General features: G+C 34.5%; 1 protein-coding gene across 1 annotated transcript; it reads left to right on the top strand.

Moving 5' to 3' along the window:
• Positions 1–4,087: 4,087 nt before the first annotated feature.
• LOC106714909 lies at positions 4,088–15,135 on the top strand. The gene is made up of 7 exons (XM_014508032.2): positions 4,088–4,145; positions 7,056–7,280; positions 10,776–10,984; positions 11,995–12,130; positions 12,458–12,591; positions 12,712–13,129; positions 14,898–15,135. The coding sequence occupies exons 2-7, from the start codon at positions 7,193–7,195 to the stop codon at positions 14,960–14,962; spliced, it is 1,050 nt and encodes a 349-aa protein (XP_014363518.2). The 5' UTR covers positions 4,088–4,145; positions 7,056–7,192; the 3' UTR covers positions 14,963–15,135.
• Positions 15,136–15,451: the final 316 nt, after the last annotated feature.

Genomic DNA, 15,451 nt, shown 5'->3' on the forward strand with positions numbered 1-15,451 from the left:
ATACGTAACGTTACTTTTGTTTGTATTAAAAACCTTTGTACCGTAAAGATAAATTAGCTTTTGTAAGTTCAGAGCAGTGGATGGGTACATTATAGCAGACGGTAAAAGGAAATCTTAATGTTAAGTTGGATACTTTTCTTTGTATTCGTCTCAATTTAAAGTCGTCCAACGCCTGGCTTAGGCCACCTCCATTGGTAAACAAATACTAGATCCCTGCCTCCCTCATCCAGTGTACACCTTCAACCTTGACCAAATAGTCGGTCAATTTCGTAAGATTAAACGAACCTAAGGCGTCGACCTATATCACCTTAATGTAACATGATTTTAAAAGGTTGTAAAATAACTGCGTCATCTTTTATTTTTAATTGTTCATGGGTGGTGAAGATAACATACATACTTTTTTCGGGAGCAGTTAATTATGGTTCAAAAACACAATTAACTTTTTTGTTCTTATTACAATTTGGATTCGTGTGAGTGGATTTGACGAGTATCTAAATGAAGTGTCGTGTTAACTGAAAGGACAGCTGGGCGGTTGAGTTCGTTGCGGATGTGCTTGAAATAACTCAAAACATTCGATGTCGTATCCGTTACTCGCACCGCCAGGTGTCAAGCTTTGCGGTAAATATAACGCCGCGGGGGCTCTCACTGCCTACTTCAGAACTAACGATGCGACAGCGCCATCTACTGTTTGCTAAAATAACAGACACCCCACGTTTAGTTACAAGTGCACTCGAAAATTATGAGTTTTATGTTTGTTTATGATAAACATATGTGATTGTATTTTACATTAAAAAGTATTTTCTGCTACGACCTTGAGACTACAGATACCGGACAGTTTAATTATTTCTAAAATAATGTGCACATCGTTGTACATTAATTAGTAACTAGTTGTCGCCCGCAACTCCGTCCGTGCGAAATTAAAACAACTTAATTATCATCCTACGTATTGTTTCAGACATTGTTCTGCATCTATGCCAAATTTTAGCGAGATCCATTCTGTAGATACCTTCTAACAAACATCCATCCAACCATCCAAACATTCGCATTTAACGCGATCTTTGGAGGAGACCTAGGCCCAGTAGTGGGCGTCATATGGCTGAATAGAACAAGAAAGAAGAAATCTAATGATTACGTTACGGGTTACTATATCTTAAAAAGATAACAATGTGACGATCACATAATTAATCGCATAAAATGCGAAGTCGTATAATTAAAATTAACTTAAACTTTAAGTTATTAGTTAGCAATCGGACTTCAAACAACTTCATCTTAACTTCGTATATATGTGACTACAAATAATATTCCAATATGATTTTAAGTTGAAACATGTTTAATCATTTTCGAATGGAATATCTAAATGACTCTGCCATTTCCAGATATTGCTAAATATAATATTGTTGTACGTATTCCTCAACAATCCTAGGAAGCCATTAAAGTTTCAAATAAAAGGACTTGATGTGCATAAGTTAATGAGGATGTAGTGCGCGGCCGTCATACGTCGTGCAGTGGCCGAGCCATCAATCTTCACTTTATTATAAACACACGTCGTCCGAACCATAAACACGTTTAATGCTTTCTCAATTAGCTGTTCCTTAAAATATTTTAAGCATTGCATCAAAGAAGATGTATTTATAATATTTAGATCAGATATTTCTATCCTAAGAATTATGATTTCTTTTGCCTTATTCAACACTAAAACATTAAAAAAAATTGCATCCTAATTTTTTTTATTGATCCACCAATGTGGTAGTACATGGTACATGGCGATAGTTATTGTTTGTGAGTTCACTTTTTTTAAAGACAAACATGATGTCCGTACGTTTTACATTATTTCACTTCGTCATCTTTTTGCTACACAGACATTTGTACACAACAGCATCAAATCTAACCTCATTAAAGTATCGAGTAGTACAGATTGTATATAAATCAATAAATTAAAAGCTGTGATAAACAATGCGGAAAAGGAGAGAAAATAATAGAACAATAAATCCATTAATTAAGGTACAAGATCGAGATCAGCGTCCACACTTTGATCAAGGCAATTGTATTATAGGGAAGCTGTGCACGCATCGGAAGGATATCTCAACGCAACACGTGCTGATAATTTCCTATCCCAAATTACGCTTTATTGGTTTGTATATCATTTGTATTCAAGTAAAATGACAGACATGTTATGTGCCGCCAGGATTAGAGACAAGGTTAATATATAATTTCTCATTAGGTTAATCAATAATTATTAATTAAAATAGTAATTTGAATTGGAGCGTCAGTGACTCAGGAATTAAGCACTCGACTTGCAGTCTGCAGGTCCTGGTTTCAAATCCTGCAATGTACCACTGTGTTTTTGATTTTAGATTAATATATAATGTGCGTTTGTCCTATGTTCTAACAGCGAAGGAAAACATCGTGATGTAACCTGCACATATCTGAGAAGAAATTAAAAGATATGCGTGAAGTCAACCAACCCGCACTGGGCCAGCGTGGTTGACTATGGCCTAGTCACCCAAAACTTAGGGTAGGCTCCGATCCTCTCGGTGAGGACGTATAGTGAGCTGATGATGATAATGATAATTATTTGAATCAATCTTAGTAGGTAAATTCAATATAGTAATATGAATCGATTTAAATTACATAGGCACGGGCTATGTTGGCGGAACCGTGGGAGGTGAAGGGATTATCAGAGAGATTAAGGAGGGTTAGCCGCAGCGCCGTTGCCGGTTTGAATTTCACGCTACTGGTGGCGGTAAAGTTTCACGGCATTTGGCATATTTTTTTCCTAGTTGACGACACTGTGTGAGTGGAACATCGTAAGTAAAACATTTTAGTGCACTTTTCGTAGATATGTTTTATGCTTCACTAATTTCATAACTATTTTTTATTAATTAATTCTAATTTATTTGTATCCGTATCTATATTGTTTCGATAAATAACGTTTTCCCCGAGGTATTTATTTTTTAACTTCTATCTGTCGTTGCAATTTTAGATCATTTTTTATTTACCTTACATCAGACTAAATGCTTACTTTCTGTTTTGATTTCAATTCAGATACGTTTTGACAAAGCAATGCTTATTTGACCTACTTCCCATTCAAAATGTCATCGTATAGATGTTTAATATCGCACTCTCAACATTAAAAAAATTAAAGGTAGTAAAGATAAATTTTCTTACTTCTCTAGATATAAGATATTATTACATTATTACAATGTTATGTTTTATTAGTTTAAATTAATTAAATCAATTATATTACAAGTCATTAATTGGTAACAACATTCTAAAATAGTATAATCGTTGTCGCTCACAGTCACATAAATCTAAGTTAAAAGTTAATTTTGTCAATCCGGATAATTCCTCAAGGTTTAATCAGACTAAGTTGAATGTAATTAATGTTCTGTAAGGGCACGCAGTCTAGGAAAGCTCCGATTCAACTAGCAATAGTCGAGCAAAGTTTTAAGCAATCTTAAGAGCATGATTAAGACAATAAATGTCGCATATATTAGCAGTCTAGAGTTTTATATAAAATACTGTTTCTATAATTTTAATTCCATCTGTAGGAACTAACTACCGGCTTTTCGTTTTTGTGAAATGCTTGCTAATTCATGTAAAAGGGATAAGAAAATTTACATACAATTACATGTTAATGGAACTTATAAGTATATAGTAAAGTTCTGATTAATTTAAAATTAAGAACGTGCATAAACTTAAACTTAAAGATAACTTTAATTACAATGAAATAAATTTTCATAATATTACATATTCCTTTACTATTAATTCCTAACACTGTACAGTGTATAAATTGCGTCAATTTCAAATTAATAAATACATTGTCAAGACATGTGAAAACATGACGTAAATACTTGAATTTCGTTAGCCGATTATCAATAAAATATAGCATTGTTATTATCAAAGCTAGAAGCTTTATTAAGTACGGTTAGAGAGGGACGGGCGGAGGGAACGCGGGAGCTTTCATCCAGTACGGCGGGGGCGGCCGAAAACGCCTTACGTATCGCGCGCGTCGCGATATAACCCTTATAATACATACGTTATTTACCTGAAAAAAAAAAAAACTGTCGCACGAAAATTTTATTATTTTAATACATATTTAATTTTACTTGTATTTTTCGTTTATGTAAAAGTAACATATTTAGGTAACTGTGTGGAAAAAAGTTTAACATCAAGTTTATTTTTAATTTTATTAGCGTTGAAAACAATTATTAAAGTTGAGTTTTCATTTATTTTAAGTAATTTTTTTTTTTACTTATAAGTTGATTATTTATGGGAGAAAAATTATTATAACGTCCTTTTTGTTATAATCTTTAAATGTAAGTAGGAATCTTTTTGAAACCAATATCAAGTTATTTTAAATATAAAGGTAAGTTAGAAAGATTAATCATCAAAACTTTTATACATTCCTAAAGTAAAATAACTTTGTGTAAAAATATTATTAATAACAACTAATACAATTAATGATTCATGTAAATTAATTAACGCCATGTATAACTTAGACCTTACATTACAATTTATTTACACAGTCTTAAAGTACATTTTTTATTAAATCTTTGAATCGTTTTTCTATTTCTGGACTATATTTACATGGATTAAAAATAATAGAGTTAATTAAAAAAAAAACTTTCAATAATTAAATCACCATTAACATTGATATCAATATTTAAGAAATAAATATAATGTTTGTGGTATAAAAATTAAGGTGAAAATACATGTACTTTTGTAAATGTATCATCAAACAAAAGAAAGTAACACAAAGAGCAATGGAACACATTTCGCCGAGCGCCTCGCACCGCGTCCTATATTCGTAACGAGATGATGCGCTAGCCTGTTTCTCTTAGCACATCCCGTGCAACACCTTTTAGCAATGTTTTACAAAAACGTACACACCTTTAAACCAAAGCAAAGAAGAAATAGTATCCGTCATTAAAACATCGTTATTATCTTTTAACTTTAGGCCGTCACAGGGAGAATTGTCTCCTGGGGAGATAAGTGCTGAGGGTTTCGGTGCGTTCCTTGGAGATCCAGGAATCCTCTTCTTTCTTCCCTGGAGTTTGGCCACCGAAGGGGTTTTAGTGGGTCAAATCCCACATAACCTTGTCTTTCCCCCTAAAGGCAGGGTATCTTTAGAAGATTTCCCCCCCGACACCAAAAAAAAGGCTGATATTTTTTTCCATTTGAAACAGAAATGTTCAGCAATCTAAGATTTAGATAAATAAGATATGTAGGTGAACATTTGTAATTAAGAAGGATAGATAGAGATTTCTAATTTCCTAAATCTACACTTTCTTGATGGTAATTGTTTGCATCTGAATCCTGTTTGATTACAAAAGACTCATTTTTTGCATTCAGAAAAAAAAAAATTAATATGAAACAAACATTTATCTCTATTTACTGACATTATTCCTGTGTGTAAGTTTATTAGGTGAAGCTGTGAACAGCAATCACAATTAATTGAAAAGCAGTGGACGTTGTCGACTATCTATTTATTGTTTTTTAATTACTACTCCGTGTTCGTATCAATCGATTGTACCTTTACCTATAAAACTACGTACAGTAGTCGTAAGTTTATTGTAATAGCAGTACTTGTTGTTATACTGCTTAAGTAGTTTAAGATTCAAACACCAAACTACAAGTCTTCTTACCTTGTAATAATATAAGTATCTTTAAATTCCAAGGTTGTGAGTGTGATATAAAATTTTTAATTTAACCTTGTTTACAAGCTGCCAGTGTCGTAGTTGCGGTAAGACAATTGTGTATTCACGCCGGAGATGTAGATAGCTTGTAATCCCTACGGAACGACATGGATTACTATAGTATTTGTTATTCTCTCCGTGATGAGAGGTTGCCTCTTTACTTTTTATTTTCATATAATATTAAATCAAAATACTAGCTATCGCTAAAGTGAAATAAATAAAAAAAACAAACTTGAGAGGTGTCAAGGGACACCCGGATGGAACGAAGTTCCTTTCGATTAATTAGTGAAGGAATTGTAATAATTTTTTTTTTTTAAGTCGCGACAACACACTGTTCAATGCGATATAGAAATGAAAATATCTGGCTTGCTTTCTATAAGAGAGAGAGAGAGACAGACAGAGAAACATGCGACGCCGCACAGCTTACAATAGCTTACTATAACAAAAAGTGTTGTGACAACTTTTCGTAAGAATTTTTTCCGTCTAGCCCCCTTTAACAACGCGCGATAAGGAACTTCGTTCCAATAAGTAACTTATGCACTATTTCATACTGTAATCTCTTTATATCCCAAATTTCATTCAAATCCGTTTAGATACCCTTTGGAAGGTTAAACGTAAAAGATTGTCTTAACCGAGGCTAGTATTCATAAAATAAAACTAAGCAAATCGGAATTTATAGGAACTTTTAAGAAAACTGGCAATCCATTGAAAAAGGTTAATCAAAAGAGTACTCGTAACCGAATTTCATATAAAGGTGTATTTTTGTAAAGACTGCAAAATAAAAATTTGGAGCTTGTAGAATTTATTTCTGGCAAAAAGAGCTTAGATTATATTTTAAGATTCGTTTTGAACTAAACCGGATGTGCAATTTTAATAAAGATTTACGCGACCTATTTAACAAGATAGAGTGAAGATATTTGGAACATGTTATGCCAACAATAGACAAAGATAACATTTCATATTGACTGTATGGAATTGTTTCTTACATAGTATGTATGGTATTGTTCGTGTGAGATTGCGCGCTTGCTTTTGTTACTCTTACTTCGTGTAACGTAACAATTGTCGCTAAACTACATTGTATTAAATTTGTTCGTTATACAACTCAGTACTACAAAATAAGGATGAAATAAGGATTAATATCGTACTACAAAACGGAATTAAGTTCATTTGTTACTTTATGGTGTTTTATAAGAATCATTAACATTTTTAATCTGATTAAAAAGTTTTTATTTCTTTCATATTATATTCATTATGTATAATTATTATCAATTAAAAAATAATTGTTAACTTTACGTTCTAGTTTATTTCATAAATATAACAAATTACCATAAATAAAAACCTTATCCCAATTTTTAGTACAGCATACCATTAGACTGCATAAAATATGTGTGCGTTAAAGTGGCGAACTAATTGCAATTGTGTCGTACTGTTGTATCAATGAACGACTAAGTGAGAAAGTAATTTGGACAGTGAGTGTATCGCACACAAAGCTTATGGCAGTATCGAGTGGCATGGAGGTGATCCCTGCCGCGGGGAGCCGCATCCTTGTGGCTATTTTTGCCGCAATCTGTTGGAGCGTAGGTAAGTTTTATTCTATTAACCTGCACTCGTTCAGATTACCTATTATAAAATACAAAAAAACACGATGCTGGTTGTTTATTTGCTATGGTAATTTTAAAAGTAATTTAAAACGAATGTGTTATTCCTAATTATCTTTTTAGACCGCAGTTAAAAACCAAATATAGGAAGTGTAAGAAGTGATGATATTATTAATATAAAAAAAAATACTAGAATAGGTGGTTAAACTTTCTCCCATGCTTGAGTTAAAAATATCTTTTAACGAACTTAATTTATCTATGAATTGAATTCATCACATTTTCTAGAATCACTTCATTCATTCATTATATGTACGCTGAGCTAAATTATGTTATTTCATTTATTAAAATTAAAGTATTCCTTACTTAATATATTTTTGATTTAAATTTTTTCCTGCGTCGTAACAGCCATACCATTACAAAAGTAATATCCCGGTACACCGCTCCGTTACATTTCAACAATGAATTTTAAATCAGCTATTTCGTCGTTTTTTGCCTTAATGCGATGATAATGGCAAACGGTAAAATTTATAATCAAATTCATGCCGAAAATGAATTACATTTATATTATACAAAAATAGTCTTCGCTATTTATAAATAATTTAAGATAAATATCATAATACTTTAAACATTTGTAATATTATGTTCAAATACTTAGTAAAACAAACATTAAAAAATGTTGTCCTTTTATTGAAAAACGTCAGACAACATTTTTCTTATATCTATATTCCTAAAATGTAAAAGAAAACTTGTTTGTCTACAACATTTATCAGGGAAATTTCAAGTAGAATTTTTTTATCATAGTATCGCCATAGAGCATCCCCCTACGTGTGATAGACGCAGTAGGTAGAACAGTGGTAGACGCCAGCAGCTACAATATCCGTTAAACGAATAGCAGGTTTCGTCTGATGAGTGTGGTGCCGGAGGCCTAATTTTAGTCCTCTTTTCCTTCCCAACCTTTTCTTACAAGGAAAGGATGGGAAGGGGAGGTGGATTTGATGGAAGAGGAGATGCATAGGAAGGTTAAATATTCTCTTTTAATGCGTCTCCTCCTTCATCGATTGGGGGTAGGCAACGCACCTTCAAATGTGAATGTCTATGGGCAGCGGTCGCTTCGCCATTTCGACAAATTTATGTGGCCGCTTGCTTGTTTGCCACCTTGTAATATAAAAAAAAATGTGTGAGAAAATAAAATGATTGAAAGAGCTTAGCAAATGCAATATTTAATTGTTTAACCATAGTTTAGTTACTTAATTGTAGATCTAGTTGTTGATAAAGTAATAAATTACGTAAATTAGCAAGAAGTTTTAAATATAACTATTTGATTGATCTTTCCCTTAACAATTGGGGTTTTTCGGCCAAAATTACTTAATTGTATTTCATAACATTGATCGAATCTAATCTCATTAAATGTGATTACGAAATGATCAAGGAAACATTTAACGGTTGGTTTGGTGTATCTGCAGTGCTTTCATAATCAGTTTTTGATAATACTTTTCAAACTGAGTATAACTTATCAGAATATGATTAGAAATAAGTATTTACAAAAATAATTGATGCTTGCAGTTAAATGTAGTTTCCGTTTTTCAAAAAAATTTTGCCAAAGAAATACAAATAAAAACTGTTTATAAAACGGACATTACGAACACTTTCAATTAAATCTTTTAAGCATAATCACACAAGTGACAAACTAGACAACCAAAACACTATCAGTACCAGTTTATGAGCATACTGTGGGCCTAGCACGAATATGGTGAAAATCACCTTCGTATCGTCGTCGCCAATTACGTCAAAATTAGTATGAGATTTTTGTTGTAATTTAGGATCAATAGAAGCGCTGGACAAATTTTAATACAAGTTTTGTCTATGACGATATGACGGTGATTGTCACCATATTCGTGCAAGGCCCACTGTTTGGTTCGTAATATCCCGTCTATTGACTTATGTTATTGTATTTGAAGGGGCAGGAGGGCCTTCATCAGAAATCATATTGTGCGAGTATAAAAGCGGGTATGTCGGCAGGTGGATGTGAACAGATCACGAGTCCTTGTTGCAATCGCAGTTGTTTAAAAAGGGTTAGGTAACCAAAAATACACAGTGGATCGAACACTGTAGTGTCTAACCAATGCGACACCAACTTAATTAAGCGCTAGATTTTAATTGTTAATTAGATGCTAAGCGATTCGTCGCAAGCGTGGTGCGCGGGCGCCGTCTCGAACAACACTGTTCAATGGCCGCCCTCACAACCATCGACAGTGACGCTTCGCTTGGCTGAAAAAGTCAACCAGTCATTTGACTTTGGCGGATACGCCGTCACGGCCGGACTGACATTCGACCGTCCTCGGGCGATTCTCTGAAACAATGAACTGCAGTTGTACCTATTCCGTTCGGCATCCTGACGGACTACTCATTACAATCATCATATGATACTTAAGACTTAAGGCGAGCGTCTCGTAACAATTAAGTCAGATGACACTGCCTTGTCACTAAACAGCATGTAGGTTAACTGTTCACAATCGGTACTATTGGACAGGTCAATCCTTTGGTGGATGTGACCCGGACGACAATATTCGTCTTAACACAATCTGCAAGGCATCCAGAACAAGTCATCCAACATAAATGGCTCTGACTCGGACGACAATATTCGTCTTACCACAATCTGCAAGGCATCCAGAACAAGTCATCCAACATAAATGGCTCTGACTCGGACGACAATATTCGTCTTACCACAATCTGCAAGGCATCCAGAACAAGTCATCCAACATAAATGGCTCTGACTCGGATAACGTTTTCGACTATGCACCGAAGATCGTTCACTATCACTAGATGTAGACGTATCCCTATTACGACCGGCACAACGCCTCCTCTTGCGAGACTCGTTTGTTCGCAGAGGTGGACTACCTTCCGACCTGCTACGCGATCTAAACCGGTTACGCATCCCGAGCAAATTTTAATTAAAAACGCAAGAGATTTGATTAGCGGCCGTTTGTTTTTTTTTTTCACCCTCTTATAAAGTAATTTGGAAAGCAGATAGTGGGCTGAAAGGCCTATCCCACTTCTGATGAAGGGGCAGGAGGGCCTTCATCAGAAATCATATTGTGCGAGTATAAAAGCGGGTATGTCGGCAGGTGGATGTGAACAGATCACGAGTCCTTGTTGCAATCGCAGTTGTTTAAAAAGGGTTAGGTAACCAAAAATACACAGTGGATCGAACACTGTAGTGTCTAACCAATGCGACACCAACTTAATTAAGCGCTAGATTTTAATTGTTAATTAGATGCTAAGCGATTCGTCGCAAGCGTGGTGCGCGGGCGCCGTCTCGAACAACACTGTTCAATGGCCGCCCTCACAACCATCGACAGTGACGCTTCGCTTGGCTGAAAAAGTCAACCAGTCATTTGACTTTGGCGGATACGCCGTCATATTAAATGTTTTTTTTTTTCAAAGAAAATACCAATATGTTTATTTAATTTCTATACAGGTGTTGGAGGACTTCACAATTTAGAAATTAACGTGCCTAGCGCAGTTCTTGTGGACGAAACTGTAACACTCGAATGCAGCTGGCAATTAGAAGATGAAGAAGCATTATACAGTGTAAAGTGGTATCGAGGGAAAGAAGAATTTTACAGATACATTCCCAAAGAATTGCCACACACAAGAGTGTTCCCACTGCCGGGAATCGAAGTTGACGTAAGTATTCCAAACAGAATCAGTAATTAGATTTCGTAAAGGAAAATCTTAATATTGTTGTATAGAAAACCGGATACAAGACCTTTTTCTGAATAAAACAATAATGAATACTCTATTATTCTGTCCCAAGCGAAAATTGGACAATTTATATGTCTTTCATAGAAAACCGTTTTTATTTGTTACACTCTATTACTTAGAATGAATTCATGTTATTACTGAATTTTATTTACCGCTGATTTCATAAATTATAAATAGATGAAAGTCTTTTCAACTTAAAACAATTTTATAAATATTTAATGTGAATGATTGACACTCAGTTCAATTATAGTCAGAAGTTTGATGATCGAGTTAATTAATTTAATAGAACAAGAGCTATGATCGGCAATTTTTAGGTTTTACGATATTACAAAACATTTTTCAGCTAAAATAATTCCACAATCTCTTCAAAACGATTGTATTAATAAATTAATTAATAACCTTAGTTGGAAGCCCGAGTGGTTTTGTAAGTAGATATTAATGTGTTTATTATACCAGTTCAGATTCCGTTAACACCTTGAAACGATGTTTCGTGGGGTGGATCTAATGCTATGGTCTATAGTAATAGTTTAATGTGAAGCGTATTGTACAAGGCTTAGTGTTTGACTGTACAATATTATAGGAACCGTCCAATATGAATATATGTATATTTTATGGTCAAAATGACTATTCTAATATTTTATTAACTTTATTATTGATTAATAATAATGACTTTGTATGAAAATATTTCCAATTGTTACTCCAGTAAAAATATAACTAAATTTTTCTTTCCCCCAATTTCCAATAAGGTGGATGCAATCCAATAATTGTGTCATTAGACATATTGATTTTTTCGTACCCTTAAGAAATCAATATGTCTAATGTCATTTTAGGATTTTAAAGTTGTCTTGTATAGCTTTAAATCTTAATAATGTCTTGGTCATCGTTAAAATTGAACTAGGGAAATGATACTTACCCTAACCTCATTGGTGCAGATATCCCGGTCTGGTGCGCGGCGCGTGGTACTGCAGCAAGCGACGCCGGCGATGGCGGGTCGTTTCCGTTGCGAGGTGTCCGCGGACGCGCCCACCTTCCACACGGAGATACGATCCGCCCCACTAGAAGTTGTTGGTAATTGAATATTTGGATATTATAATTATTATTAGAGAATTTATTGATAGCTCACTTAGTTGAGTGACCATCACTTCTCTTTAGTGAGCACAACAGTCAAAAGATGAGATTCCTGAATTGCTTGCGGAAAGTTGCAGGAAGTAAATATAATTATTTTTACTTCCAGTATCAGAAGCATATTATTATAAGCAACATTGTGGAATTATATCTAAATATACATTTTAAGATGCCTTGGTCTATTCATATAAATAAAAAAATATGGAAGCGTAGAAAACTTTTATATACGTTCTGATTTTCGGAGAATATATTCTGAACTTAAAATTTTAGAACCTCCGGAATGGGGACCGAAACTAGTCTCCGATCGGTCGTGGTACGGCGTTGGGTCAAATCTGCGAGCCACGTGCGCCTCCCCACCGTCTTATCCATCTGTGAATCTCACCTTCGCACTTAACGGAGAGGAGGTAAGAAATTCTTTTACAAAGGCAAATAAAGCAATTGTACAATTTCCCACTACATTTAAGAATCTAATCTATAAGTACGAATTACAATAATAGTAATTAACAAAGACTTTTGTTACACAGATTGACATCGAATCTATAACACACGAGTTACCACCATGGTTCAAGTGGGATGCCCCATTAAAATCCGAATCGACGACAACCGAGCGATCTGATGATGAAATGAATTTCAATGTTTTCCACGACGAAGAGAACCTGCAATACTTAGATGAGACGTATATAAATTTACATAAAGAAGAGATAAGGCGTCCATCGAAGGAAAGTTTGAAACAAATATTTGAGAGGACGGGTCCCGATAATAGGACGCCGACTGTCGGTGTGGTATCGTTCGTTGTACGCACAGAGGCGTTTGAACGTGGCAGCCTCCGGTTAACGTGCATCGCTAATATATACAATCTTTACGCAGCACGTACCGAATTAATATTTGATATGGAGCAACCTGAAGTTGCTTCGGTTCTCGGAGTCCGTAATAAAAGCACAGGTGAGACTATTTAATATACAATTCCCAAATTATGATTAAGTGCATAATGTAATATTGGGTAAACTTTAAGTTATACGAGTATATGTGTAGCATTTTTGCAAGAGCTTATAGACGTTATAGTTATTTCTATATACGAAGTAAAAATCATTAACATTTGCTGTGTACTATTTACGTGTATACAGTGATATAAACCGAAAACTTTAGTCGATTTCCATTGAAATTAGACAGAATCCTACGTTTTGTTTTTACTTTGTTTAAAATGTCACGAAGAACAATAGATGTTTATAAATGAAATATTGGACTTAAAATTGTTATCTAAACTCTAGGTGGTAATCATATTTGAGCATGGTATTTAGGCTTTAATGGGATGTGTGTGTGTGCTCTTGTTTTTCGTATGTAGGATTTTTAACATTTTATATTATATTAGGTCCTTACATATGAAATTGGCGTTTTGTATGGGAGGAACAAAAAGTCGAATATTTTTTAATATAATATATTTAATTAATCAAAGTATGAACCATTATTTTCTATGCACTTTTGCCATCTCATAGGTAGTTCATTGATCCCTTTACTAAAAAAACCAGTCGGACGGGAATCAATAAAATCTTTGAAGGCGATTTGGACTGCCCCATCGGAGTTGAATTTTTTCCCTTGCAAGAAGTTATCCAAATTTCGAAAAAAATGGTAATCTGTTGGAGCAAGGTCCGGGGAGTACGGATGATGTCTTAGACTTTCCAATTGAAGCTCTTCTAATTTAGTAGCCGTCTGTTGCGCAGTGTGTGGTCTAGCGTTGTCGTGAAGCAGCAGTGGCGTGGAGCGATTGACCAGCCTAGGTTGTTTAGCCGCTAGCTTTTCCATCATGGTTTGCAATTGCTGACAATAGACATCAGCCGTAATAGTCTGGCCAGATTTGAGAAAACTGTAATGAACAATACCGACACTAGTCCACCAAACGCTTACAAATAACTTTTTTGGGGTTAATTTTCGCTTGGGGCAGGATTTGGCTGGCTGGCCAGGATCCAACCATTGCGCTGAGCGCTTCCGATTATCGTAAAGAACCCATTTTTCATCACAGGTAATGATTCGGTTTAAAATACCTTCATTATTGGGCCGGTTGAGTAATGTAACGCAGCAGTCGACGCGCGTTTGCCGGTTTGCTTCAGTCAATTCGTGAGGTACCCACCTTTCAAGCTTTTTAATCTTCCCAATTTGCTTCAAGTGAATTAAAACAGTTTTATCACTAACATCGCAGCCTGCAGCTAACTCGGACGTGGTTTGCGATGGATCCGCTTCCACAATAGCCTTCAACTCTTCATTATCAACTTGAGTCTCAGGCCGTCCACGGGGCTTGTTCTGCAGATCGAAATTTCCAGAACGAAAACGTTGGAACCAAAAACGAACTGTGTTTTCTTTAGCAACACGACCGCCATACACATCATTCACCCTTCGAGTCGTTTCCGCAGCACTAGTGCCACGGCGGAACTCGTATTCGTAAATAATGCCATATTTTAAGTTATCCATTTTGTAAAATGAGTGACGCAAACAGAAAAAAACAGAAGAAAAAAAACAAATGAATGACGGTCATCGAACCACAAATACATGAGTCTATAGCTGTACAAATTTGAATTTGAAATTCCTTACCAAAGAGGAGAAATTCGTGATTAAAGTGGCCAGTACGAAAAACGCCAATTTCATATGTAAGGACCTAATATTAAGATTTTATCTCTTATTCTTCTATTAAGATTAAATCTCAATTTACTTGTTTCAGTTCCGAGTTTCATACATTTTTGGCTGTTTGGGTTGCTGATATTTCTTTGGCTAAGCGGTCGGTAGTTTTATTTAGGATCTTTATCTATAAGGACAAACTTGTAATTAAATTCTAGGAGTCGAAAACGAAGATTTGAAGACCATAGTGTACAAAAATTCTGGACATATCCGATAGTAATGGGTCAATACGAAATTTAACTTTGCTTTGAAATCCAAAAAACATTGTAAATAAATAAATTACGAAAGAAAATTCCAATGAATGTTACATATTTAATAATAGTTTTATTAGTATTTATGTAATTACTTATTAATACAAACAGATTAAACACTCTTAAAGCAACGTCATTCAATACGTTTCCTAAATTTAAATATTTTTAGCAAATGAAGGCTAAAAAAAATAGAAATCATCTTGTAAAGGGACATATAAACTTGTAAAAGACTGATTACTTACGTAAACTGTGTGTTACTTGTTTGCATTTATTTAAATTACTTTGTAAACTTATTATTTGTTTGAAAACTGGTTTTATATTGCCTTCTTTTCCGATGTTTTCCTTG

The sequence above is a fragment of the Papilio machaon genome, chromosome 6 (genome assembly GCF_912999745.1).
Source record: "Papilio machaon chromosome 6, ilPapMach1.1, whole genome shotgun sequence".
Lineage (NCBI taxonomy): Eukaryota > Metazoa > Arthropoda > Insecta > Lepidoptera > Papilionidae > Papilio > Papilio machaon.